The sequence below is a fragment of the Moschus berezovskii genome, chromosome 5 (assembly GCF_049115385.1).
Source record: "Moschus berezovskii isolate FMDL1 chromosome 5, NW_MosBer_1.0, whole genome shotgun sequence".
Classification (NCBI taxonomy): Eukaryota; Metazoa; Chordata; class Mammalia; order Artiodactyla; family Moschidae; genus Moschus; species Moschus berezovskii.
This window is the reverse complement of record NC_142464.1, coordinates 114,879,212-114,899,899: the sequence shown is the minus strand read 5'-3', so window position 1 is coordinate 114,899,899 and position 20,688 is coordinate 114,879,212. Positions and strand designations below refer to the sequence as shown.

At 48.7% G+C, this 20,688-nt stretch overlaps 1 protein-coding gene across 2 annotated transcripts; it reads left to right on the top strand.

Annotated features, from left to right (window-relative positions):
* Positions 1 to 1,218: 1,218 nt before the first annotated feature.
* ZNF518B (zinc finger protein 518B) lies at positions 1,219 to 15,487 on the top strand. 2 transcript variants are annotated; one of them, XM_055434650.2, is made up of 2 exons: positions 1,219 to 1,327; positions 11,367 to 15,487. In XM_055434650.2, the coding sequence occupies exon 2, from the start codon at positions 11,555 to 11,557 to the stop codon at positions 14,786 to 14,788; it is 3,234 nt and encodes a 1,077-aa protein (XP_055290625.1). In that variant the 5' UTR covers positions 1,219 to 1,327; positions 11,367 to 11,554; the 3' UTR covers positions 14,789 to 15,487. The 2 variants fall into 2 exon arrangements, with proteins under 2 accessions (XP_055290625.1, XP_055290626.1); XM_055434651.2 differs by lacking the exon at positions 1,219 to 1,327 and adding an exon at positions 2,869 to 4,074.
* Positions 15,488 to 20,688: the final 5,201 nt, after the last annotated feature.

The following is a 20,688-nucleotide window of genomic DNA, read 5'->3' as shown; positions in this document are numbered from 1 at the left end:
GGCTTAAAGCCTAACATTCAGAAAACTAAGATCATGGTATCTGGTCCCATCACTTCATGGCAAACAGATGGAGAAACATTGGAATCAGTGGCTGACTTTATTTTGGGGAGCTCCAAAATCACTGCAGATGGTGATTACAGCCATGAAATTAAAAGACGCTTACTCCTTGGAAGAAAGGTTTTGACCAATCTATACAGCACGTTTAAAAGCAGAGACAGTACATTGCCAACAAAGGTCCCGCTCATCAAGGTATGGTTTTTCCAGTAGTCACGTATGGATATGAGAGTTGGACTATAAAGAAAGCTGAGCACCAAAGAATTGATGCTTTCGAACTGTGGTGTTGGAAAAGACTCTTGAGAGTCCCTTGGACTGCAAGGAGATCCAACCAGTCCATCCTAAAGGACATTAGTCCTTCCATTGAACACCCAGGACTGATGTTTAAGCTGAAACTCCAATACTTTGGCCACCTGATGCAAAGAGCTGACTCAGAAAAGACTCTGATGCTGGGAAAGATTGAGGGCAGGAGGAGAAGGGGACGACAGAGGATGCGATGGCCGGATGGCATCACCAACTCTATGGACATGAGTTTGGGTAAACTCCGGAAGTTGGTAATGGACAGGGAGGCCTGGCGTGCTGCAGTCCGTGGGGTCGCAAAGAGTTGGACATGACTGAGTGACTGAACTGAAACTGGGTTTCAGGCTGACGTTCCCCATTTTTGGAAAAGAAAATACTGAGGCTCCGAGAGGTCCAGGGACTTCTTCGCCCAAGGTCCCACGGCGAGGATGCAAAGAAGTTTCGAGAGTCGGGATTCGAACCTGGGTCTTCCAAGGCTAGTTCCTTCAAAGCGGCTTTCGAGAGAGACGGACACAGAGAATTTGGAAGGCTGAAGACCGGAACTCCTTTGCTGCTCCTGGACTTGAAGCTCCACGAGGGCAGGGAGCAAACGCGTTCTTCCTCTGGGCCCAGGACCGCTAGGATTGGGCCAACGATATAGAATCATGACCGGTTCCCCTTTGGCGGGGCGGGCGGCTCCCGGGACCCAGCGTGATATCGCACCGCAGCGGATGTAGACGCTCCCAGGGCGAGCGCTGGGCTCAGGAGTCCCGGGGGCGCTCCGCGGGCATCTGAGAGCCGGCGGCAAAGGGCGCAGCCTTAGGGACCTCGGGCGCCGGGCGCGCTGCGGCCGGGCCTCCGCGCCGCACTGCGCACGCGCGGCGCCGCCGGGCTCCGCCCCCCGAGTAGGGACCTACAGCGGGCGCGGCGGCGGCCTGGCGCCGGTGGTGTAGACGCCCTCCCCGCCTCCGCGGGACCCAGACCAGCCGGCCCGGTGAGTGACTGAGTCGGTGGAGGGGCGAGGGTGCCGGGCCCCGCGTGCGCGGGGAGGGCCCAAGGGTGCGGAGAGGGGCCGCGGGGCCGCGCGGGGTGCAGGGGCCGGACGAGGCCGTGCTGGGAGCCGGCTGCGGGGGCCGGGAGGTGCGGGGGCTTGGGCCCTGCGCGCCCGGGGCCGGCTGGCCGGGCGTCTGTGGCCGGAGGCCCCGGGGCAGACGCGAGGCGGCCGCGGGCTCGGGCTGCGCGCGGAGGAGGAGGGGGCGGCGGCGGCCTGGACGGGAAAGGCGGGGTCGCCCGCCGGGCCGGACCGTGTGGGAGGAGGGGCGCGGGGCTAGCACCGGGGGGAAGGGGCGCGGAGCCAGGGATCGCGACCCCGGGGGTGGCGGCGGGTCTGCGCGCCCGGCGCCCCCGCGCGCGCCCACCTTTGTGCCGCTGCGACCCCGCGCTCTCGGCCCCGAAAGCGCCGGGTCGCGACCCTCGGCGGCGGCGGCGGCGTCCGGGCTTGCGGGGCGCCGGGCCCGGCCTCCTCCGCCCGCCCCCCAGCGTTTTAAATGATGCATGTCTCTTGGGAGAGCTCCTACCGGTCGGCTCCGAGCAGGAAGTGTCGTCAGGAGGGCCATTTTTAAAGCCTCCTGCGGGCCTCGGAGCTCCGCGTTGACGTGGTTCGGTCTCCGTGGCCAGAAGGACGCCCCCGCGCGCGCCGCGCGCGCCGCGCTCTCCTGGAGGGGGGCGCGGTGTTGCCCGTCTGCGGCCCCCGCGCCTGCCCTTCCCCGCGGCCGCGCCGCGCGATGTGGACTCACCGTGGATAACGCGAGCCGTCGGTGTGCGCGTGCCAACAATAAACTGGAAAACCCGACTTGGCATTGTCTTTCCTTGGGAGTTTGGGCGCACGTGCCCAGGGATGGGCTTGGCCATGGAGGGCCTCTGTGCGGCAGAGGGGCGAAAGGGGACGGTAGATGACGGTTGGTCTCCTTCTATACAAAGGCTGACGTCAGTCTTTGGGGGACCTCACCCCAATCCCAGCTGCTTTCTTATTGCCTTGGCGGGGGGGTCTTTCGGCAGTTTAAAGCCAAAGAGACCATGCAGGGTGCGAAAGAACGAAAATACCCGAATCGGAAAGGGAAAAAAGCCAAAGGAGTGAACGAAAGAAAACACTTAAGTTCTCTGTATCCGTTGGTTATTCAGTGTATCCCGTGAAAATACCCTTGATTTTTAAAAACTGTGATAGTGAACAGTTTATTAACCTAAGGTAGGAAGAAGGAAAGTGAAATACTAAGCACTGTGTTCTGGTTAAAAACAAACGTCTACACGGCTAAACTGTTGTATTAGATCCCTGAAACATTACCCCTTAAGCTTAGAATTGAAGCCACCAAGAGTGAGACAAAACCTTGGTCTCCAGGAGCAGGCAGCCCTTTCCTATGGAAGAGCAGAGAGGATAGGAATCTGCGTCTTATCTCTGAGTCGGGTATGCAAAGTTAATTCCAATCCCTGACGCATTCTCAGCTGGAGATACTGGCCCAACAAATGGTGGTTTAAAAACCAGTATCCCAATATAGTCTGTTTGGGTAGAATACAAATATTTGACTTTTTAAATTATATCAATGTTATCCTTAACCTAGGATGCATTTTAAAAAGCTTTTTATTTTTTAATCTTGGATTAATATAGCCTTGAAAAATAATACTTTTGTATGTATTTAGTTTTGTTGTCTGCTAAACATTTATTGCAAGGAGCATCTTGGAAACAGACAAAGGAGGTCATTATTGGGCGTCCTCCTTCATGAGTTATGCCAAACTAACGTAGATTTTTCAAAGTCCAGTAATAGTGGTTTAAAAATACACATAGGTCTACTGATCTATTCACTTGAAAGTAAGGGGATCTGGGCCAGTTTATGAGGAGAAAGAAGAACAAAGAATGTTGTTATTGTCACTAGGAAGGCTGACATTTTTTTCGTTCGTCGACTCCTTCATTCAGCCCGTACACATTGAGTGCCTTGTGTGACCAAGCCTGTGGTAAACAGGGTCTCCACCAGTGAAGCTTTCTCGGTCTTGATTGTTCCCAAGCAGCCTGGCACAGATGGCATTTTCTTTGTTCATGTATTCAGACTCAGGCAACTGCAGTCTCTAGAATGGGGATGAAATCCTGGGGATGGAAGTGACTGGAGACAGTCCGATCCAGACAGTCTCATCCTAGGGTGGGGAGAGGGGAGGCATCAGAATGATGGAAGAATTGGGAGCCTTGTGCCCGAGCCTGCCCCCGGAGAAGTGCAGTCTGAGTCATTCTTCCACCTGAGTCCTGGAAACCTTTTTCGCTTTTAAGCTCCCTTGCTGGAGAAGCGCTTTGGGGGCTCAGTCCCCTTTTTCTCTACAAGCAAGAAGGACATGGAGAAACCAAGGCTACACGGACCCAGGACTTAAACCCCAGTGTCTGGCTTCTGTTGCAGGACCTTTGTATGGTGCTTCGCTGCCTCCCAGGGTTCTGAGTATAGAGGCCTGTGTCAGAGCCTGAGGTTGAGACCAGATGGGACTCGGTGCCTGAGAAGAAAGGGAAGAGCCCATGGGACTCGCCATGCTTTTGACTCACTCAGCCGCTCTGTGGCTCTGGGCAGGAAATAAGAATGGTGCCCAACTGTGACTGCTGTTCCCAGCCTCCCTCAGCAGGGTAGCAGAAAGAATTTAGGTTAGATGCCAGCTGACCAACTCCATGACCTGGGAAAAGCCAGTTTCTCCGGAACTTACAAGAAGCAGGTAATTGGAGGGGGCACTCTGAGGAGTAATGGAGGTAATGCATGAATGTGCCTCCATACCCTACCCCCCGCTTCTGCCTGACTTGGGCCACGGTGCCCAGCATTGGTAACACAGCCAGCCACTGAGAGCACCCGCATCAGGTCACTAGTGTGGCGTTTACTACCTCCCTACTTCGTTGCATCCCTCATGCACACTTTCTCAAAGACAGCAGGCTGGGCAGGGGTCCAGTCAGCAGCCCTGACTCAGGCCCGTTGTCCTCACACCGTGCCAGGCAACATTTCAGTTTCCAAGAGTCTGCAGAGGGATTACTGTCATTACATACTCCACGGAGGGCGTCGGTGATGACGTGTCAAAAGTCTAACAAGCGAGAGCCTACCAGAGTCTACCTGCCTGTGTCATTTCAGTTAAGGCAGTGGCCTTGCCTCACCTCTCGGCGCCCAGGGATGAATTGGTATGTGAAAGGTTGCACAGGAGTGTTGATACGACACTTGCTCCGCTGCCTCTGTAATGTCCGGCAAGGGTTTTCAACCCTGACCGCACGTTAGAACCACCTGGCAAGCTTTTAAAATATCCTGAGCCTTCCCCCCGACACACACATGGGGGCCCAGGCATCATTGTTTTTAAAGCTCCCCAGGTAAATTTGCTATGTAGGAGAGAGACTAAACATCACAGAGACCTCGTTAAAGTTCAGCATCCCAGACGTATTGACAGGTTGACTACCCTGATGCAGCCAAGGTTAAGACTCAGTGGGAGGTAATCTTTCTTTCTTTATACTTTTTTATTTAACTGTTACTGCATTTCTTCTACAAAACTTTAAGGCAAAAAAAAAAAAAATGGAGGGAAGTACAAAGATGTATTTGTCCTTTATTTTTATCACCTTTAGAGACCTGAAGTCACTGGGAACGTTTAGTAATTAGTACTACCTTGTGTTTGAAAGTGAAAGTAGCTCAGCCATGTCCGACTCTTTGCAACCCGATGGACAACACAGTCCATGGAATTCTCCAGGCCAGAATACTGGAATGGGTAGCCTTTCCCTTCTCCAGGGGATCTTCCCAACCCAGGGATCAAACTCAGGTCTCCTGCATTGCAGGCAGATTCTTTACCAGCTAAGCCACAAGGGAAGCTGCTTTTCTTAAAATGCTAACAAGAACATAGTTGCCTCTTAAGTTTTTTTTTTTTTTTTGTCCATGTATAGAACCCTAAGTCTTTACAGTAGTCATATTCTTTGTTTAGAAATGTTATCTCTTAAACTGTTGTTCAAAAATAATAACTTCTTTTGTTCTCTGATGCTGTCTCAGTTCACGTGCTCTGCAGGGTCAAGTCTGTCCCTCCGGAACTCCCTTTGTGGAGTGGAGAGTCGGGGAGAAGAGCCTTGCCTCCAGCCAGAGACCTTTATCTCCTTAGGCTTATTTGTTAAACTAAGTATCTGCTCCTCTGTGATGGCTGGAATCTCCTACACTTGAAGGAATCTTTCTTAACCAGAAATGCGTTGGCTTATTTCTTGACAGAACCTGTAGTTTGCCAAACATAAGGCTACCTGCTAGCTGCATGCACCATTTCCTCACATCAGTCATGTCAGTTAGGGTATTACTCCCATTTTAGAGGTGATGAAACTCAGGCCAAGAGAGGTTAATGAGTCCAGAATGACACAGCTCCAAGTCAAAACCTAGGTTTTGAACCTTGCTCCTGGTAACCCATGGAGGTCGCTCTTTCCACTCTGGTGCACTTTCTTTTCACCTGGAAAGGTGCGGAATCGGAACCCAGGCTCTCTCGCCCAAACTTCTTGTCTCTTTCTGTGTGCCCCAAGTGATACACTTGGATTCAGAAGGAAAGCTAAGATCCCAGAGGTGTACATTTGTCAGCAACATTTAGAAGTCTTTTTTGCCATCAAGATGGCCATCAGTTCAGTCATTTCAAGTGAAAGTAGATGAGCAAAAAGAAAATACTTCATTAATGGTTTCCGTTATGTAGATCTATTTACTATTCAGTTCAATTCTGATTCTTTGTCTGAAAAACTTCTTGCTGAGTGAGCCAATTGTTTCTCCTTGAATACTGACTGGGAAGGTGTTGGCAGTTTACACACCTAATGTTGGACTGTTACCCTGATCAGGTACCACTCATTTACATGCTAATGGTCACTTAGGGGTAGAATGTTTTAAATTTTTGGTTATTGAGACATGTTAGAGTAGCCTATGCTCTCTATGGCTTAATAGACAAAATGAAAAGATTCCTGTCTTCAAAGAGCTTTCTCATTTGCTTCTCTGTCCAAGAACGGATGCAGTCAGCCACCTAAAATTTACTGAGTTTGGTGGGTATCTTATGAACACAAGATGTATGTGGTAATCCGTATAGCATACATATGATTTGATTGCCTAGCAACTGTTTTTGATTTTAATTTTGCACATTAACATCTAGTGTGGGAACACATTCATTTGCTACAGGGATAATGCACAATTCAGCTGAGCTTGGAGAGGGAAAAAGTCAGTCAGTACACTGGATTATATGGAAACCTAAGTTGTAGTGAGCACTCTTGTAGGTAAAGCATCTTTTCCTTGGCAACTGTAAGTGCCTGTTTGCCACTAAGGCAAGGTGGATGGCCTGACCCCAGAGGTGAATTCTCTTTTAGACAGTACAACCTGGCAACTGTAATTAAATTATAAAATGAGATTCACTGTGTACTCCAGAAAAAGCCAGGTAACAAAGAAGCATGTGTTTTAGCTCCTTGGACTGTTTATGTGATAGGCATCATTTCTTCTTCTATTTTCTTCATAAAAAAGGGAAAATGATATTTTTAGCGGTTGTGTGAGTGACTTAGGACCTAAATGCTTATGGCCGCACTGTCACATTCAGTCCTCGCGACCGCCCTGTGAAATACAGTAGTAGTTGTCCAGTCACTCAGTCACGTCCAGCTCTTCACGGCACCATGGACTGTGCCGCACGGCAGGCTTCCCTGTCCTTCACTACCTCCCGGAGTTTGCTCAAACTCCTGTCCATCAAGTCGGTGATGCCATCCAACCATCTCATTCTCTGTCGTCCCCTTCTCCCGCCTTCAATCTTTCCCAGCATCAGGGCCTTTTCTAATGAGTTGGCTCTTGACATCAAGTGGCCAAAGTATTGGCGTTTCAGCTTCAGCATCAGTCCTTCCAATGAATATTTTAGTAAGTACTGCTACTGTTCATTTTACAGTTGCACAGTTTGCTTCAGGACTGGAAAGGGATGGGATAGGCTTGGAAACCCTGTGATCTGATTCCAGAATCTGCTGCCTTAAACATTGTTTTCTTGCTTTTTGTTCTTCTATTAACACTTCAGATGTCCAGTATTTAGGAGTCAGATGCTTCCTTTTTAATAAAAACTTACACACCCTTCATGATTTTTATAGCCCTCAATGTCACTGGATTGGTTTCTAACAAACTCAACGTTTTTCTCCATCTGTCCCCCCAAATAAAAGTTTAAGTCACCAGGTCAAGTGACCTCAGAGTCAGAAGGAAAACCTGGCAGTGGTGGGTGCTGCTGCTAGGCTTTTTCCCAGGAAAAGGCAAGACTCAGCCTAGTGGTAGCTCGTTTGTCACACATTGTGTGCTGCCGCTTTGTTCATGGAAGTCATCTTTCTCTGATGCTGGAGGTAATCGTGCATTAAAAAGCACACTTTTCGCCGTTTAAAAACGGGCAACTTAACATTAACTTTTATTTATCATGTCCAAAGCTGATAATACTAAGTATCTTCTGTGTTTTTGAGAGCCTTCCTAAATGAACTTTTAAAAAGTATATCTCTAGTCCTAGGAGATCCAATGCAGAGATGTTGTCGAAGGTACTGTGAGTTTGGAAGGTAGGTGATCCCTGAGACTGACGTTACTCATAGCTGGTCAGTGGCCTCTCAGCACCCGGCCCACACGTGACCCTTACCTCTGCAGTGTTTCGTGTAGCCCCCTGGTCATCAGTTCACTGGGCAGTATTCTGCCAAGGGCCCAGGCTCACAGGTGGCTGTGCCTGAGTGAACCAAGCAGAGAAGGGGCATGGAGGGAGCAAGGTCCCGGGAGCCCGTCACGCCGGTGTGCTTGGCGCAACCTCAGAGTGTCCAAGCGTAAATGGCAGCGGCAGGGCCAGCTCACGCTTCCACTGTGTCCGTTTACCTCTGTCTTGGGATGCTGCGTCTGAGATCTCTTTCACCTGTGACTAGCTGCACATTATGATGGCCAGAGAGAACTGTGTTTTGAAGAAGCTGGACATCTTTTGTCAGCTGAATGGAGGGAAGTACCAAAGTAGAAACTGCGTGGTTCTGAGACTGGCTTAGAAGCAGGAAGGTGCTCTGAAGCAGGCGACGACACTGGGTCACAGCCTAGTACCTCGACTCCCCATGAAACTGTTTTCTAATCACAGCCCATGCTTCATATTGGCGCTCACTTCTGTGGGTTCCTTATTCAGAATAGCTGCTGGCATGGCCTTGGAGAAGCCCCTCCAGGAGACCTCTGTGCTGCAGAGGCCTGAGCAGGCGTGGTTAGTTCTCTCGACTTTCTGCCAGAGGGATGTTCTCCACTTTTCACTAAGGTCTTCATCACCCAACCCACGTCTCCACTCTGGGAGGAGTGACACCCACCTTTCAAAAGGATTTGGAGAGGAAATGGAAAAACTGCCTTTTCTGTTTTTTACAGAGTTGGTCAGCAGGTTGTACCAGGCAAGCGAGTTGCTTTCTCGCCCATCCCCTCCTTTGCCTCCCTCCCTCCCTCTCCTTTCTTGTCTCTCTTCCTTTTCCTGCTCCCCTTCCTCCCTCTGTTTCTTCCTCACTCGAGGTTATGAAGCTGGCAGATGAGAGATGTGTGCATTGGTTGGTATGCACATCTCGTGAACAGAATTGAGACGGGACGAGGGAGGGAAGGGGCAGATAAATGACTGGTCTGTCAGGGATTCAGTGGTTTGTAGCTCCAAGGTCAGGATCTAAGAAAGTGACAGGGATGCTGGTTTCAATTTTATTGAAGGGTAAATTCTGGACAGTGAAACTGCCCAAAGAGGGAGGGAGTTTGGGCAGTTACTAGAGCATCAGCTGCATGACCAGCTGGTGAAGATGGTTTAAAAGATTGAAGTGTTACTGGAAGTCAGCCCGTGATTTCTGATAGTACCTTTTTGTCAGAATTACATGAGTGACCACAGGCACCTCTTCCTCATCTCCCACTGAAGTTTAGATTCGTGAGCTTTGGGGTGAAGCCCAGGAATATCTGTGTTCACTGTGATTCTGTGGCTCGTCCAGATTCAGGAACCACTGGATCAGATCCCCTTTTCAGCCTCTGCATTCCTCGGACCAGCGGTTTTCTTAGGCTCTGCCTGCAGCCATCGCTTCCCCTGTTTTAGCAGGATGGAAAGGCCAACTGAACCCGTGGGTGATAGTAGCATTCTTAGATGATCAAACGTGTATGACTTCAGCCTTTCAGATTTATTTTGTGTGGCCCTTGGCTTGTGAGCAGGGTGCCAGAAGGAAAGGGCTAATTCCCATTCATGTTTCTGCTCATCTGAACAGACACTGAGGCCTTGTGTGACTCTTGCCACTTGGGGAAGCTCTTGAAAAGTACATATGCATTGTCTTGCTTTCTTTAGTGCCTTAGTCCTCATGCAGCTCAGCGGAGGAAGCTGGGTAAGTGTCCGTAATTCTGATTGCCAGAAGAAAAAAAAAACTGAAGTGAGAGACATTGAAAGTGTTTTGTTTTTTTTTTTTTTTAAGGTCATGAAAGGAAGGCTTTCCAAAGATCCCAAACTAAACTGGTTTTTGCTTCGCTGCTAGTTCTGTGTATGCTGGAAAAAGAATGTGTGTTGAAAGATAGCTATTTTTATGTGAGAATCACTGCATTGCATGCGTTGTGGTACTGGCTCCAGATGACAGGAGTGCAGTCCCGGCCGCTTCTCTCCCCCCGGCGCCCTGCCACCTTCGTTACGCCCTCCCTGACCAGGTCCCTGCAGCAGCTGGAGGCAGTGGCTGGAATAAAGGTCAGGTCATGTCGTGTCTCAGCTCCAGCCTCTGCCCACGTCTCCCTCACGTGTGGGAGAAGCCACGTCCTCACAATACTGCACTGTCGGTCTTCCCTGGACCCGTCTCCCCTTCCCCTGACCAGATCTGCCGCCTCCCCCTGCCCCGCCCCGCACCCCCTTTCTTGTTCACTGACCCCAGCCTCCTTGCTGTCACTCAGGTGCTCCAGGCCCACTTCCTATAGACCTTCGCCCTCCATCTGCCCAGGCTGCCCTGAGCAGCGCCCTCCGCCCAGGCTGCCCAAGGTCTCTGCTCCAGTGTCAGCTTATCCTCAGGCTTCTCCTGTCTGTCCACACCTCCGCACCCCAGCCCTCAACCTCATCCCATACTTATGCCGAGTCCCCTTTGCCAAGTTTTATGGTTTGTTTTCCCCGATCACTGGCCACCTTCTACCAGATAAAGATACACTTGTTGTCTCCCCTCTCTGCACTCTCGTGAGGGGAGGGACGAATTTATTTCTCATCGCTGCCCTGTAGGAGCTGGAACAGTGCCTGGCACCTGATAGGTGCTCGGTAAGATGTGAAGTGGGGATTTGTCTGCCTTCTGTTGTCAGGATTTTGTTGGCTTCCTAGCATGTGTGCAAGCAAATGGGGTGCCTGAGAGAGAGCTGGGATCCATGCTCGTGATTCAGTGTACATAGAAACCAGTGGACCCCAGAGCTGGTGTCCTGGCTCTGCCACTTATGTATGTTTAGAAGCTAAAGTGACAGAGGGTATTAGGGAGGTTGATAGAAAATTATACTTGTAAAATTGCTAGATGCTCTCAATGACATTTAAAAGTAACTCACTCAGCAAAGGCCATCCCGAGTGACTACCATGACTATTACCCTGCTAAAGTGATGACTTTTAGAGGGTAGTTTGAAAATATTTTCAGTTAAGACTTGTTATTTGTCAGTTCTATTGTACTACATACTATGTATACCAGGGCTTCCCTGGTGGCTCAGCTGGTAAAGAATCTGCCTACAACGTGGGAGACCTGGGTTCCATCCCTGGGTTGAGAAGATGCCCTGGAGAAGGGAACGGCTACCTACTCCAGTATCCTGGCCTGGAGAATTCAATGGACTGTACAGGGTTGCAAAGAGTTGGACACGACTGATCGACTTTGACTTCACTTCTTTGTACTATGTGTTACTATCAACGTGTGCACCAAGATAATAGGTGAAGATTTAGCATAAAATTGCCAAGGTCATTGAAGTAGAGGGTAAGTCTGGAAACATGTTAGCTAAGCTAAACCTTAAGTTCCTGCATTAATCATGCTTTATGATTTATTTTCCCCTTAGTGTTGCCTGGAATATCAGAGAATTGGAAGCAGTCACGTTTGAGGATCCTGACCTGCTTTATGAAGAAAGATAATTAAGTATGCTCCTAGGTACCCTGCCACAAAGTGTACCAAGGATGCTTCCTAAGGATTTTATCATGTGAAATCGTTCTGGATTTCTGCAGGCTTTTTAGAAATGCAAATGAAAAGATGAAGGACATTGGACAGCAACTCTGTGGCGCACAAGTGGGTGATGGACACAATGCCTTGACCATGTCACCCAAACAGCCTAGTGCTCATCAAGGGACTCGCGCAGACAGACCGGATGCTCAGACTCTTCTGTATCAAGGTTCTGAGGCAGAGGCTGCCACCATGACCATTGCTACATGTGTAAAGTGCAAGAGTGTGCACGAGGTCCCACTTCAGGATCTGAAAAAGGGTACTGGACGAAGCCAGGAGGAGGACAGATATGTTTGCTTCAAATGCAACCTTGGCGCGGCCCCTCCCCATTTCCACTTTGTGAACAACAGTCGCAGTGCTACTCAAGTAGGAAATAAACCCGAAGCTGTCTCAAGTTCTGTCAATCACAAGTTTAAGGTAAGGAACTTCAAGCCAGGCAAGTACTATTGTGACAAATGTCGCTTTTCCACAAAGGACCCTCTGCAGTACAAAAAGCACACACTTCAGCACGAAGAGATTAAGTTCGTCTGTTCTCACTGCGGCTGCATTTCCTACACGAAAGGGGAGTTTCAGAGGCACCTGGTGAAGCACACGGGCGTTTTCCCTTATCGGTGTGAGTACTGTGACTATGGTGCTATCAGAAATGACTACATCGTCAAACACAGGAGGAGAGTCCACGAGAAGGCGGGGGCGAAACGGCCGCCCAAAGCCGTCGCCAGGCTGGAGCCAAAAAGGATCAGCGCCTCCAAGCAAAACCCAGAACTTCCAAAAGCTTCCAGTCCCAGGGCTGCGTTTCAAAATAAGTTGTCAGATCAGCTCTCAAGGTTCTCCCTCCACGCGAGTAAAGACAGGACACGCAGCATCCCGCTGTTACCCGAATCCAAAGACTACCAGAAAGACGTGGTATGCATCCCACACAAAGGGGCGCTGTCAGAGCCCACTGAGGCCAGCCTGCTGGAGAACAGAAGTGTGGAGGTGGAGGTCTTGTCTCCCTCGAAAGAGCCCGTGCAGCCAGGGATGCCGCTAACGGTGGTGGCGCCAGCCGAGCTCGTCGTCCCCGCCAACTGTCTAGCCCAGCTGATGGACGTGAAGGTTGTCAACGGAACACAGCAGCTCGTGCTCAAGCTGTTTCCCCTGGAAGAAACCAACTGCCTCGACCCCAGTGGAGGTGGTGGAGGTAGTTCCGCACGTGGGTCTCAAGAGAGAGGGGCAAGTGAGCAGGAAACAATGGCTTCCGCAGAGCCCACGCGGTCCCTCGCGACAGAAGGGAATATCAGAAAACTTGCAGGCATCGGTAGTCTACAGTCATCAGTTCAGAAGCAACTTAAAAATGTGAAATGGGTGAGGTCTTACGATTTTTTCATGCCAAATTCTGGCAGGCACAGCAGCCAAGAATCCCTGCTCAACCCGGGGAGAGTTGAGAGTTTGCAGAGAAAAGGTTACACGTATCCCCATAGAGCTGCTCTGCCTTCCGTTGCCTTCAAAGGCCATTCTCCATTATCTCTAGTGAAAAACGGTGTCTTACGCAGTCTTGGAACTTCATCGAACTCTTTTCCATATAAAGCTGCCCTTTCTTTTACTGAAGACAGAAGAAACTTACCCAGTGACCTGCAGCAGTTATTTCCTGTCTCTGCACCGCCTGCAACCATGTCCTTCTCTGGAGAAAAGGACTCACTGCCCCTATGTCAGAATGACGTGGGCTCTAGGAATGAGATCAGCCTTCCTGCAAAAACAGTCGCCCCTCCCAGGAAGCTGCAAGACAACCAGACACAGGAGCACAAGGCAGTTTCAAACGCAGGCCAGGTTTCCTCTCAACACAGAAGTGAGTATTTACACATCAACATAATGGGAGAAGACAGAGTCAGAGCCCAGCAGTCCGGGGATAAACCTCTGGAATTAAAGAATCCCGACCGGACTAATGACTCCTTCGATGGCCCAGTCATCTCCTCTGTCTTTTCTCTGAGCTCTGGATCTGAAAATGTCCCTGAGGGCATCAAGTGGGATAGTTCAACGTCCAAAATAAAGTCAATTGAACTCTTACGCAGAAAGATAGCCCAGTTAATCGAATCCTGTGGCAAGCCTTCCTCTCTGGCTGCAAACAGCGCCCATCGACATTCCGTAGGGAAGGCGTCTAAGGTCACTTCAAAAGCCACGCCTGAAGGCATCCAGGAAATTAACGTGTCCTTCACCAGCACTGGCTATTCCACAGGCACGCTTCCCAGACCCCAGGATGCCGGTGGCATTAGTGGACGGCTCACGCACCAGCAGGCGTATCCACAGCTTGTCGAAGGCAGCAGTGGGAAAACCGAAAGCAGAGTGACCAAGAAGCCACACGTGGCTACTCCAGTGTTGATCCCCAAGGGGGCCGTGTTGAGGGTTCTTAATTCCTCTGAGGATTCCCACATCATAGAGGCAACCTGCGAAGCAACAGTCAACATCCCAGGCACTGAGACGCAGTTAATAAAGCCCATTCCGCTCTGCCCAATGAAACAGACAGACCCGGACGTACAGTTTCTGACGAGTGAAAGTGGGCCTGTAGATATGTCCTCAAATCACAACCTGTCTTTTCGGCCTAAATCACGAAAAGATAGTGCCCATCGTAGCACCGTGCCCAAAAAACCCGGACCCCTGCACGGCCCACAAGGAAGCAGTGAAATGAGCAAGCAAGCGAAACTGTTTCCCAGAAGTCTTCCTATCAGTAAAAATAAACCCAGACAAATCAGCTCATCCAAGAAGAAAAGCAAAATCCAGACTGACCCCAGCCGCTGTTTCAGGGATCCTTCCATATTTCAGGTTGCAAGACAGCTTCGACTGATCGCAGCTAAACCAGACCAGTTGATCAAGTGCCCGCGTCGGAACCAGCCCGTTATTGTGTTAAACCATCCTGACGTCGACTCACCGGAGGTGTCCAACGTAATGAAGGTGATAAACAAGTACAAAGGCAACGTCCTCAAAGTGGTGCTGTCGGAGAGGACTAGGTGTCAGCTCGGCATAAGGCGACACCATGTCCGGCTGACCTACCAGAACGCGGAGGAAGCCAGTCAGATCAAGAGGCAAATGATGCTGAAAATGAAACTGAAGAAGGTTCATAGGAACAACTACCAGGTGGTGGACTCCTTGCCGGATGACGCGTCGCAGTGCATATTTAAGTGCTGGTTTTGTGGGCGGCTCTACGAGGACCAGGAGGAGTGGATGAGTCACGGCCAGCGGCATTTGATAGAAGCAACCAGAGACTGGGATGTTCTTTCTTCCAAGGGCAAATAAGTGAAAGACCGGTCTCGGAAGCGCGGTGTTTTTGCTCCCTTTCAGTTGGTCCTGGTTTGGGTGGTTTGGTTTTGTGTCCCTCCGTGACTCAGCGGGGGAAAGAGAGGATGCAGGGATGGGAAGGTGGGTCAGTCTTGAGATCCTCCTGGGAACGCAGAGAGCCATGCGTCTGAGCCCAGGCCAGGTGCCTGGACCTCAGAAGGGTCTGTGTCCCTGAGGAAGTGTGCACAGATTCACATACGTGCATTTGTTTGGGGAGAAGGGAAACTTGGAACAGATTTTCAGTGGGATCTGAGATTTTAGTCAGCAGCCTTTTTCTGAGTAGATAAATCTTTTCTCATCCATTCCGAGGGGCGAGTAGAACATGTGACTGCTCTTTATGTAACAAAATGCTCCTGAAGAATGAAACCCAGGTTTTGGTGTGCACATCCCTTTTTTTTTTTTTCTTTTTGCGTTAACTCATCTCCTAAATATTTGGTCCATAATGGAGTTTACGTTTTCTACTTCGTTTTCTTAAATTTGGTTATAAGAAAATGGCATCCTTCTAAATCCCTCACCCATCTGCGGTGTTGCTGAGTGTTCACTGTAGCACAGAGAAATTGTGCTTTTGTTGACCCCTTTAAAAAATGATTCCAAACGTTGGCCTGAGTTTGCAACAACAGCAGATGTTAGGGGAAGAATAAAAGATTTTCAAAAGCTTTTGCTTTCTTTTCAAGTACCTTGATTTATGACTGTGGGGGAGGGAATGTGCCATTTTGGAAGAAGAAAAAGAGAAAATACCTAAAGTTGTCTCCTGTTTGCCCTTACCACTCTCCTGAAAGTCGGCTGAGTAATCCATGTCCACTGTGAATGAACAGGTTTCTTTGAACCTGGATGAAGTTTGGGGAGACAAGTGGAGGTAGGATTGGGAAGCAAGTTGGGGCTTTAGTGAGACTGTGAGTTTTGGTTTGGTTCCCCACAAACCAGGGCTGGGGGCTACACGCTCTGACTTCCTCCACCACCCGCCCGCCCCCTGCCCCGCCAGGTCGTATTCTGCCCTCCCTTGGTGGGTTCTCGAACAGGCCCTCTTGTGGAATAAAAGCGCTTGCCCTCTCACCTGTCCACTCCTTAGGATTTTTCCCTCATGAAAACATTGTGAACAGGCAGGAATCCACAAAACTGAAACCTCCCCACTGTCTTTATTTCAAATTCCAGGAACACTACCCAGTTTTCATCAATGGTAATCTCTAACTGATCTCAGCTGCAATCAGGCCTTCCCTGCTGCGCACCCCGCCGGGAAGCAGCCCCGAGAACACTCCAGCGCCCCTCCACCAGCAGAAGGCAGGGCTGGTGCTGGTCTCACCACAGCCCACCCTGTGCCTGGGTGCAGTCCTCACATGCCCCCCACGCCCCAGCCAGCCCAGAGCACAAGTGCAAGGCAGCCCCAGTGCACGTGTTTTCCTTCCTTTTGTGCGCCTGCCTTGGAGAAACGGGGCGATTATATCTGAAAAGGGCGTGAGCAAGCTTCTAGTTGGCTTGGCAGTTGGCTTCCTGATCCTTTCTCTCGTGGGGAAGTCTTAGGTTATCCTCTGATACATTTGATTGTAATACTTTGTAGTTGGTTGTCATTGCAGATAAATGGACGTGGCCTGTGTGTAGTTTAACATAATCATTACGTTGGTTTATTGGTTAGATTTTATTGAAACTTGAAACTTGGGTTCCTTTATATGTGTATATACAGGTGTACACATATTTTTTACCATATGAAGACTGCGGTAGCTAATTTTCTGATTTCCTATTTTATAATGGTATTGCATGGGCTTGAAAAATATAAAGCATTTTATATTCTAGAGATAATTTATTTTGGAAGTACATTTTTATAACGGTCTGATCTTGTTTTAGAAAACGACTGCACAGTAAGTGAGCAAATGGGTGTGGAAGCCCCTGGGGCTTGTTCAGTGCAGGGTTTACTCCATGTGCATTTCCAGTCGGTGCTTTTTGGGAAATGGGTCGTGTATACCACTTCACTACATAAAGGAGAGCATTCTTAAGTGTTATCCACGGAAGACTCGTCATCCCCCAACCCCCTAGCATGAAAGAAGGCTCTTAATAGTTGAGAAGAAAAGGCTGTGATTTTATTTTTTTCCTCCTTCTATACCTCACTGCTTGGTAGCATCTTTCCTGAAAGGCTAGACCTTGACCTTCCAGGAAAGATGACCTTGAATCAGGTCAGAGTGTTAAGTGTCAACATGAAGTATTCACACTTGGCAGCGTCAACTGTTTTTCAAGTATTACCTAAAAGTCAGCTTATGTACTTGTACAGAGCAAAATTTTATGAGTAGAATATGTAGCTAGGCTTCTTGAGATTTTCAGAAAGACAGTACCTTTTAAGGAATTAAGAGGGCTTCCTGAAAGTCATAAAAAAATGAGAAAGCAAAACATGTCTTCCCTATATAAAGAACCTTAGAAAATAGTGTGTTAACATGTAGCTTAATGTCATGAAACGAACAAAATTGGAGAAGGTAGAGGCAGAGCTGTGTTGAGTATTTGTCGACTTTCTTACCTTAATTTTTAAGGATCTCTACTCACTAAATGTTATTCATAGTTCTTACTACAAAAATCATTAACTTATTTTTTAAAGTAGATTTTTTTACTTTGGGGGATCAGGAATGAGACGACCTTCTTATATTTATGATATGACAGTGAAAAAAAATTTTTAATATACCCAGAGGCTATTTTACTCAAATTTTTATCCCTAGTCCAAAACACTTTGTGAGTCCCTCTTATGGGCCAAGAGCTGTTGGTTGAACTAAACTGAACACAATGTATTAACCCTCCAAAGTTCCATCCCTCCCTTTTTTTTTTAGGACATAATGATGTAAGCCACTCCAGAAAATGAAGATATGATGCTGCTCAGCCTTTGGGATATTTTTTGAATCTGTCAGTGTCCGATTGAGCAGAAAACAAAACATCACATGTTGTAAGCATTATTATATGTCCTGCATTAACAGTCTGTGTGTCTGCTGCTCTGACTTTGAAACACGTTATGTATATAGATAGAGACGTTGGCGTAACTTGGTTAAATAAAACAACTATGAAATTCTCTCCGTCCTTTCATTTCACATGTTCTTCGAGTTGGCTATTACACAGCCGTCCTGTGTGATACATTTCTGAACCACATGGAAGCATCAGTCCACACAGCACAGCTGCTTTGGATTCCATGGAAGTGGATTTTACATTCGATGCACTGCTGGTTAACCAAGCATGACCTGAAATGAGGCCAGGTGACTTTTTTTTTTTGCTTTGACTTACCTCAACAAGAGATGCTGGTTTGAGCAGCAGCAGCAGTTTTCAGAGAAGGAAATGGCACCCCACTCCAGTACTCTTGCCTGGAAAATCCCATGGACGGAGGAGCCTGGTAGGCTGCAGTCCATGGGGTCGCGAAGAGTCGGACACGACTGAGTGACTTCACTTTCACTTTACACTTTCAAGCATTGGAGAAGGAAACGGCAACCCACTCCAGTGTTCTTGCCTGGAGAATCCCAGGGACCGGGGAGCCTGGTGGGCTGCCTTCTGTGGGGTCGCACAGAGTCAGACACAACTGACGCGACTTAGCAACAGCAGCAGCAGCAATTTTCATAGTGCGGTCCTCATCAGAGAAGGTGTCTGGGACCTGCCCTCCATGTGTGGCCTCAACTAGGAGTGGGGCTCGGGTGGGAGTGTCCCCAAGTAGTCAGGGAGCCTGCGGGGGCCAGGTGTGTGGGTGATGCCCTCTAGCCAAATGTACGTGATTATTTATATATGGTTTCTCCACATTCTTGGAAAGTACGAGGGTGTTTGGCAAGGGGGCTTCATTCCCTCATCTTATTCCCAGTACCCAAGGAGTCAAAAAGGAGATTTAGACTTGAGTTGAATATTGGCAAACCCTGAGGAAAATACAGGAGGTAGGAGTTGCTGGAGTTCATCAGTTTAGCTTATTACCTTGAGTTGAGTCATCTTCCAACCGTGTAGATCTAATTAGTTACCACCTTCAGTTACTTGGGCTTCCTAGGTGGCTCAGTGGTAAAGAATCTGCCTGCAAATGCAGGAGACGCAAGAAACTCAGATTCCATCCCTTGGTCGGGAAGATCTCCTAGCGTAGGAAATGGCTACCCACTCCAGTATTCTTGCCTGAAGAATTCCATGCACAGAGGAGCCTGCCAGGCTGCAGTCCACGGGGTCACAGAGTCAGACGCTACTGAGCACATTTGACTGCTTATCTAGGGGAGTAGAGATCAGATAAGGCAGCTGAAGCCCAAAGGGAATTTGTACAGCCCTGGACTTCAGGCTATGATGTGACTAGGTTGGGGGATGGTGGCCAAGACAGACAAAGGCCAAAAGTTGGGAAATGGCCCTCACTGATCTACGTATTATAGTTAAAAAAAAAAAAAGCTCAGAAAAGTTAATAACACCTGTTCATCAGGTTCACATGCCAGTGAGTGAAGTAGTGAATGGACCTTGTGGCAGGAAGGCCTGTGGTACCCTTCCTTGCGTCTGTGAACCTCTCCACCTTACCTATGTAGAGCGTTATATTGCCACAGGTGTCTGCATAAATTGCCCTCCTGAGGTTCCAGCACATAGCAGACATACTCTTTAAGGTACCACATTTGGAAATAGTCTAATATGACCAGTGTTGTCCAAATATGTATACATATTGACTACCTAGTAGCCATACTTAAGACAGTGAAAAGAGCAGATGAGAAAATGTTTTGCCTCAATACATTCAAAATGTGATTTAGCCATATTTCAGCATAAAGACTATTGAGACATTTTCGGTGTGTAAACACAAAGCGTATGTGTATACATACTACATAAGCTTAAAGCACGTTTCCGTTCTGATGCTAAATCTTTAGTTGTGATGTAGTCCTATCAAGATACTTGTGTGTTTAGTGGAAAGATTGTGCTGCTTCAGTTTAAAAAATTCAGTTCTTCAGTGACCCTAGCCGTATTTCAAGTGTTCATTACCCATATGTGTCTAGTGTTTTATTATATTGAATAGGATAGGACAAAGGAAAATGACTCTATTGTAAATATTAGCTTACTTGTCTGGATTTCTTGATGGGAAGGGTCGAATTTCATTTATCTGTGTGTGTCTCTAGGCCAGGAAAGGCTAGGTTTTACTCACATTTAGGGAATATAGCTTCTGCTCCAGGTTCTGTATTAATACTCAGCAAACAGTTCAATTTCTAGATCTACTTTAAATGGTTGCACGTGTGATTTTTGGAGGTTCTTTATCTTGCAAGCATAGTTGGTCAACCAAACATGTTTAGCACTCATTCACACTGTTTTCACAGTCTGTCAGGGACCCAGCCTGCTGGAGGGGCCGCTCGTCTCTGCACCATGCACCATGTGGGTTCCTCCATTACCGGGACAGGGACAGAACAGGAGTGGAAGGTCTTGCATGCGTGGGAAACAACACACAGCACTTCCACTCACAACCCACTGCCCAGAAGTGGTCGTACGACCTTCCAAAGGGGCTTCAAGAGAATAGCCTCACAGCCACTGATGGTATCCGACAGGCTGGACCGTAGGCCTAGTGCTGGAGGCATGGAGATGGCAGCTGCTGGTGGGGAAAGCAACCTGCCAATCTGACGATTGTGTAACGGTAACAGTCTGCTAGGAGTTGGTGAAGGTATGGAGAAACAGAAACCTCAGCATAGTGTTTGGCAATATCTAAACTTGAAGGGGCAATATATTGCTTTTGTCTTCCTTTCCCTGATCCCTAGTGAGATGGTGGTGGTGGTACTTTGTTCGCTAGGTCAATGTCTGACTCTTTGCCACCCCATGGACTAGCCCACCAGGCTCCTCTGTCCATGGGATTTCCCAGGCGAGCATACTGGAGTGAGTTGTCATTTCCTTCTCCAGGGGTTCCTCCCGATCTT

Bases quoted from the DNA above. Each gene is read 5' to 3' on its own strand.
- ZNF518B (XM_055434650.2), top strand. From the start codon at position 11,555: ATGAAGGACATTGGACAGCAACTCTGTGGCGCACAAGTGGGTGATGGA.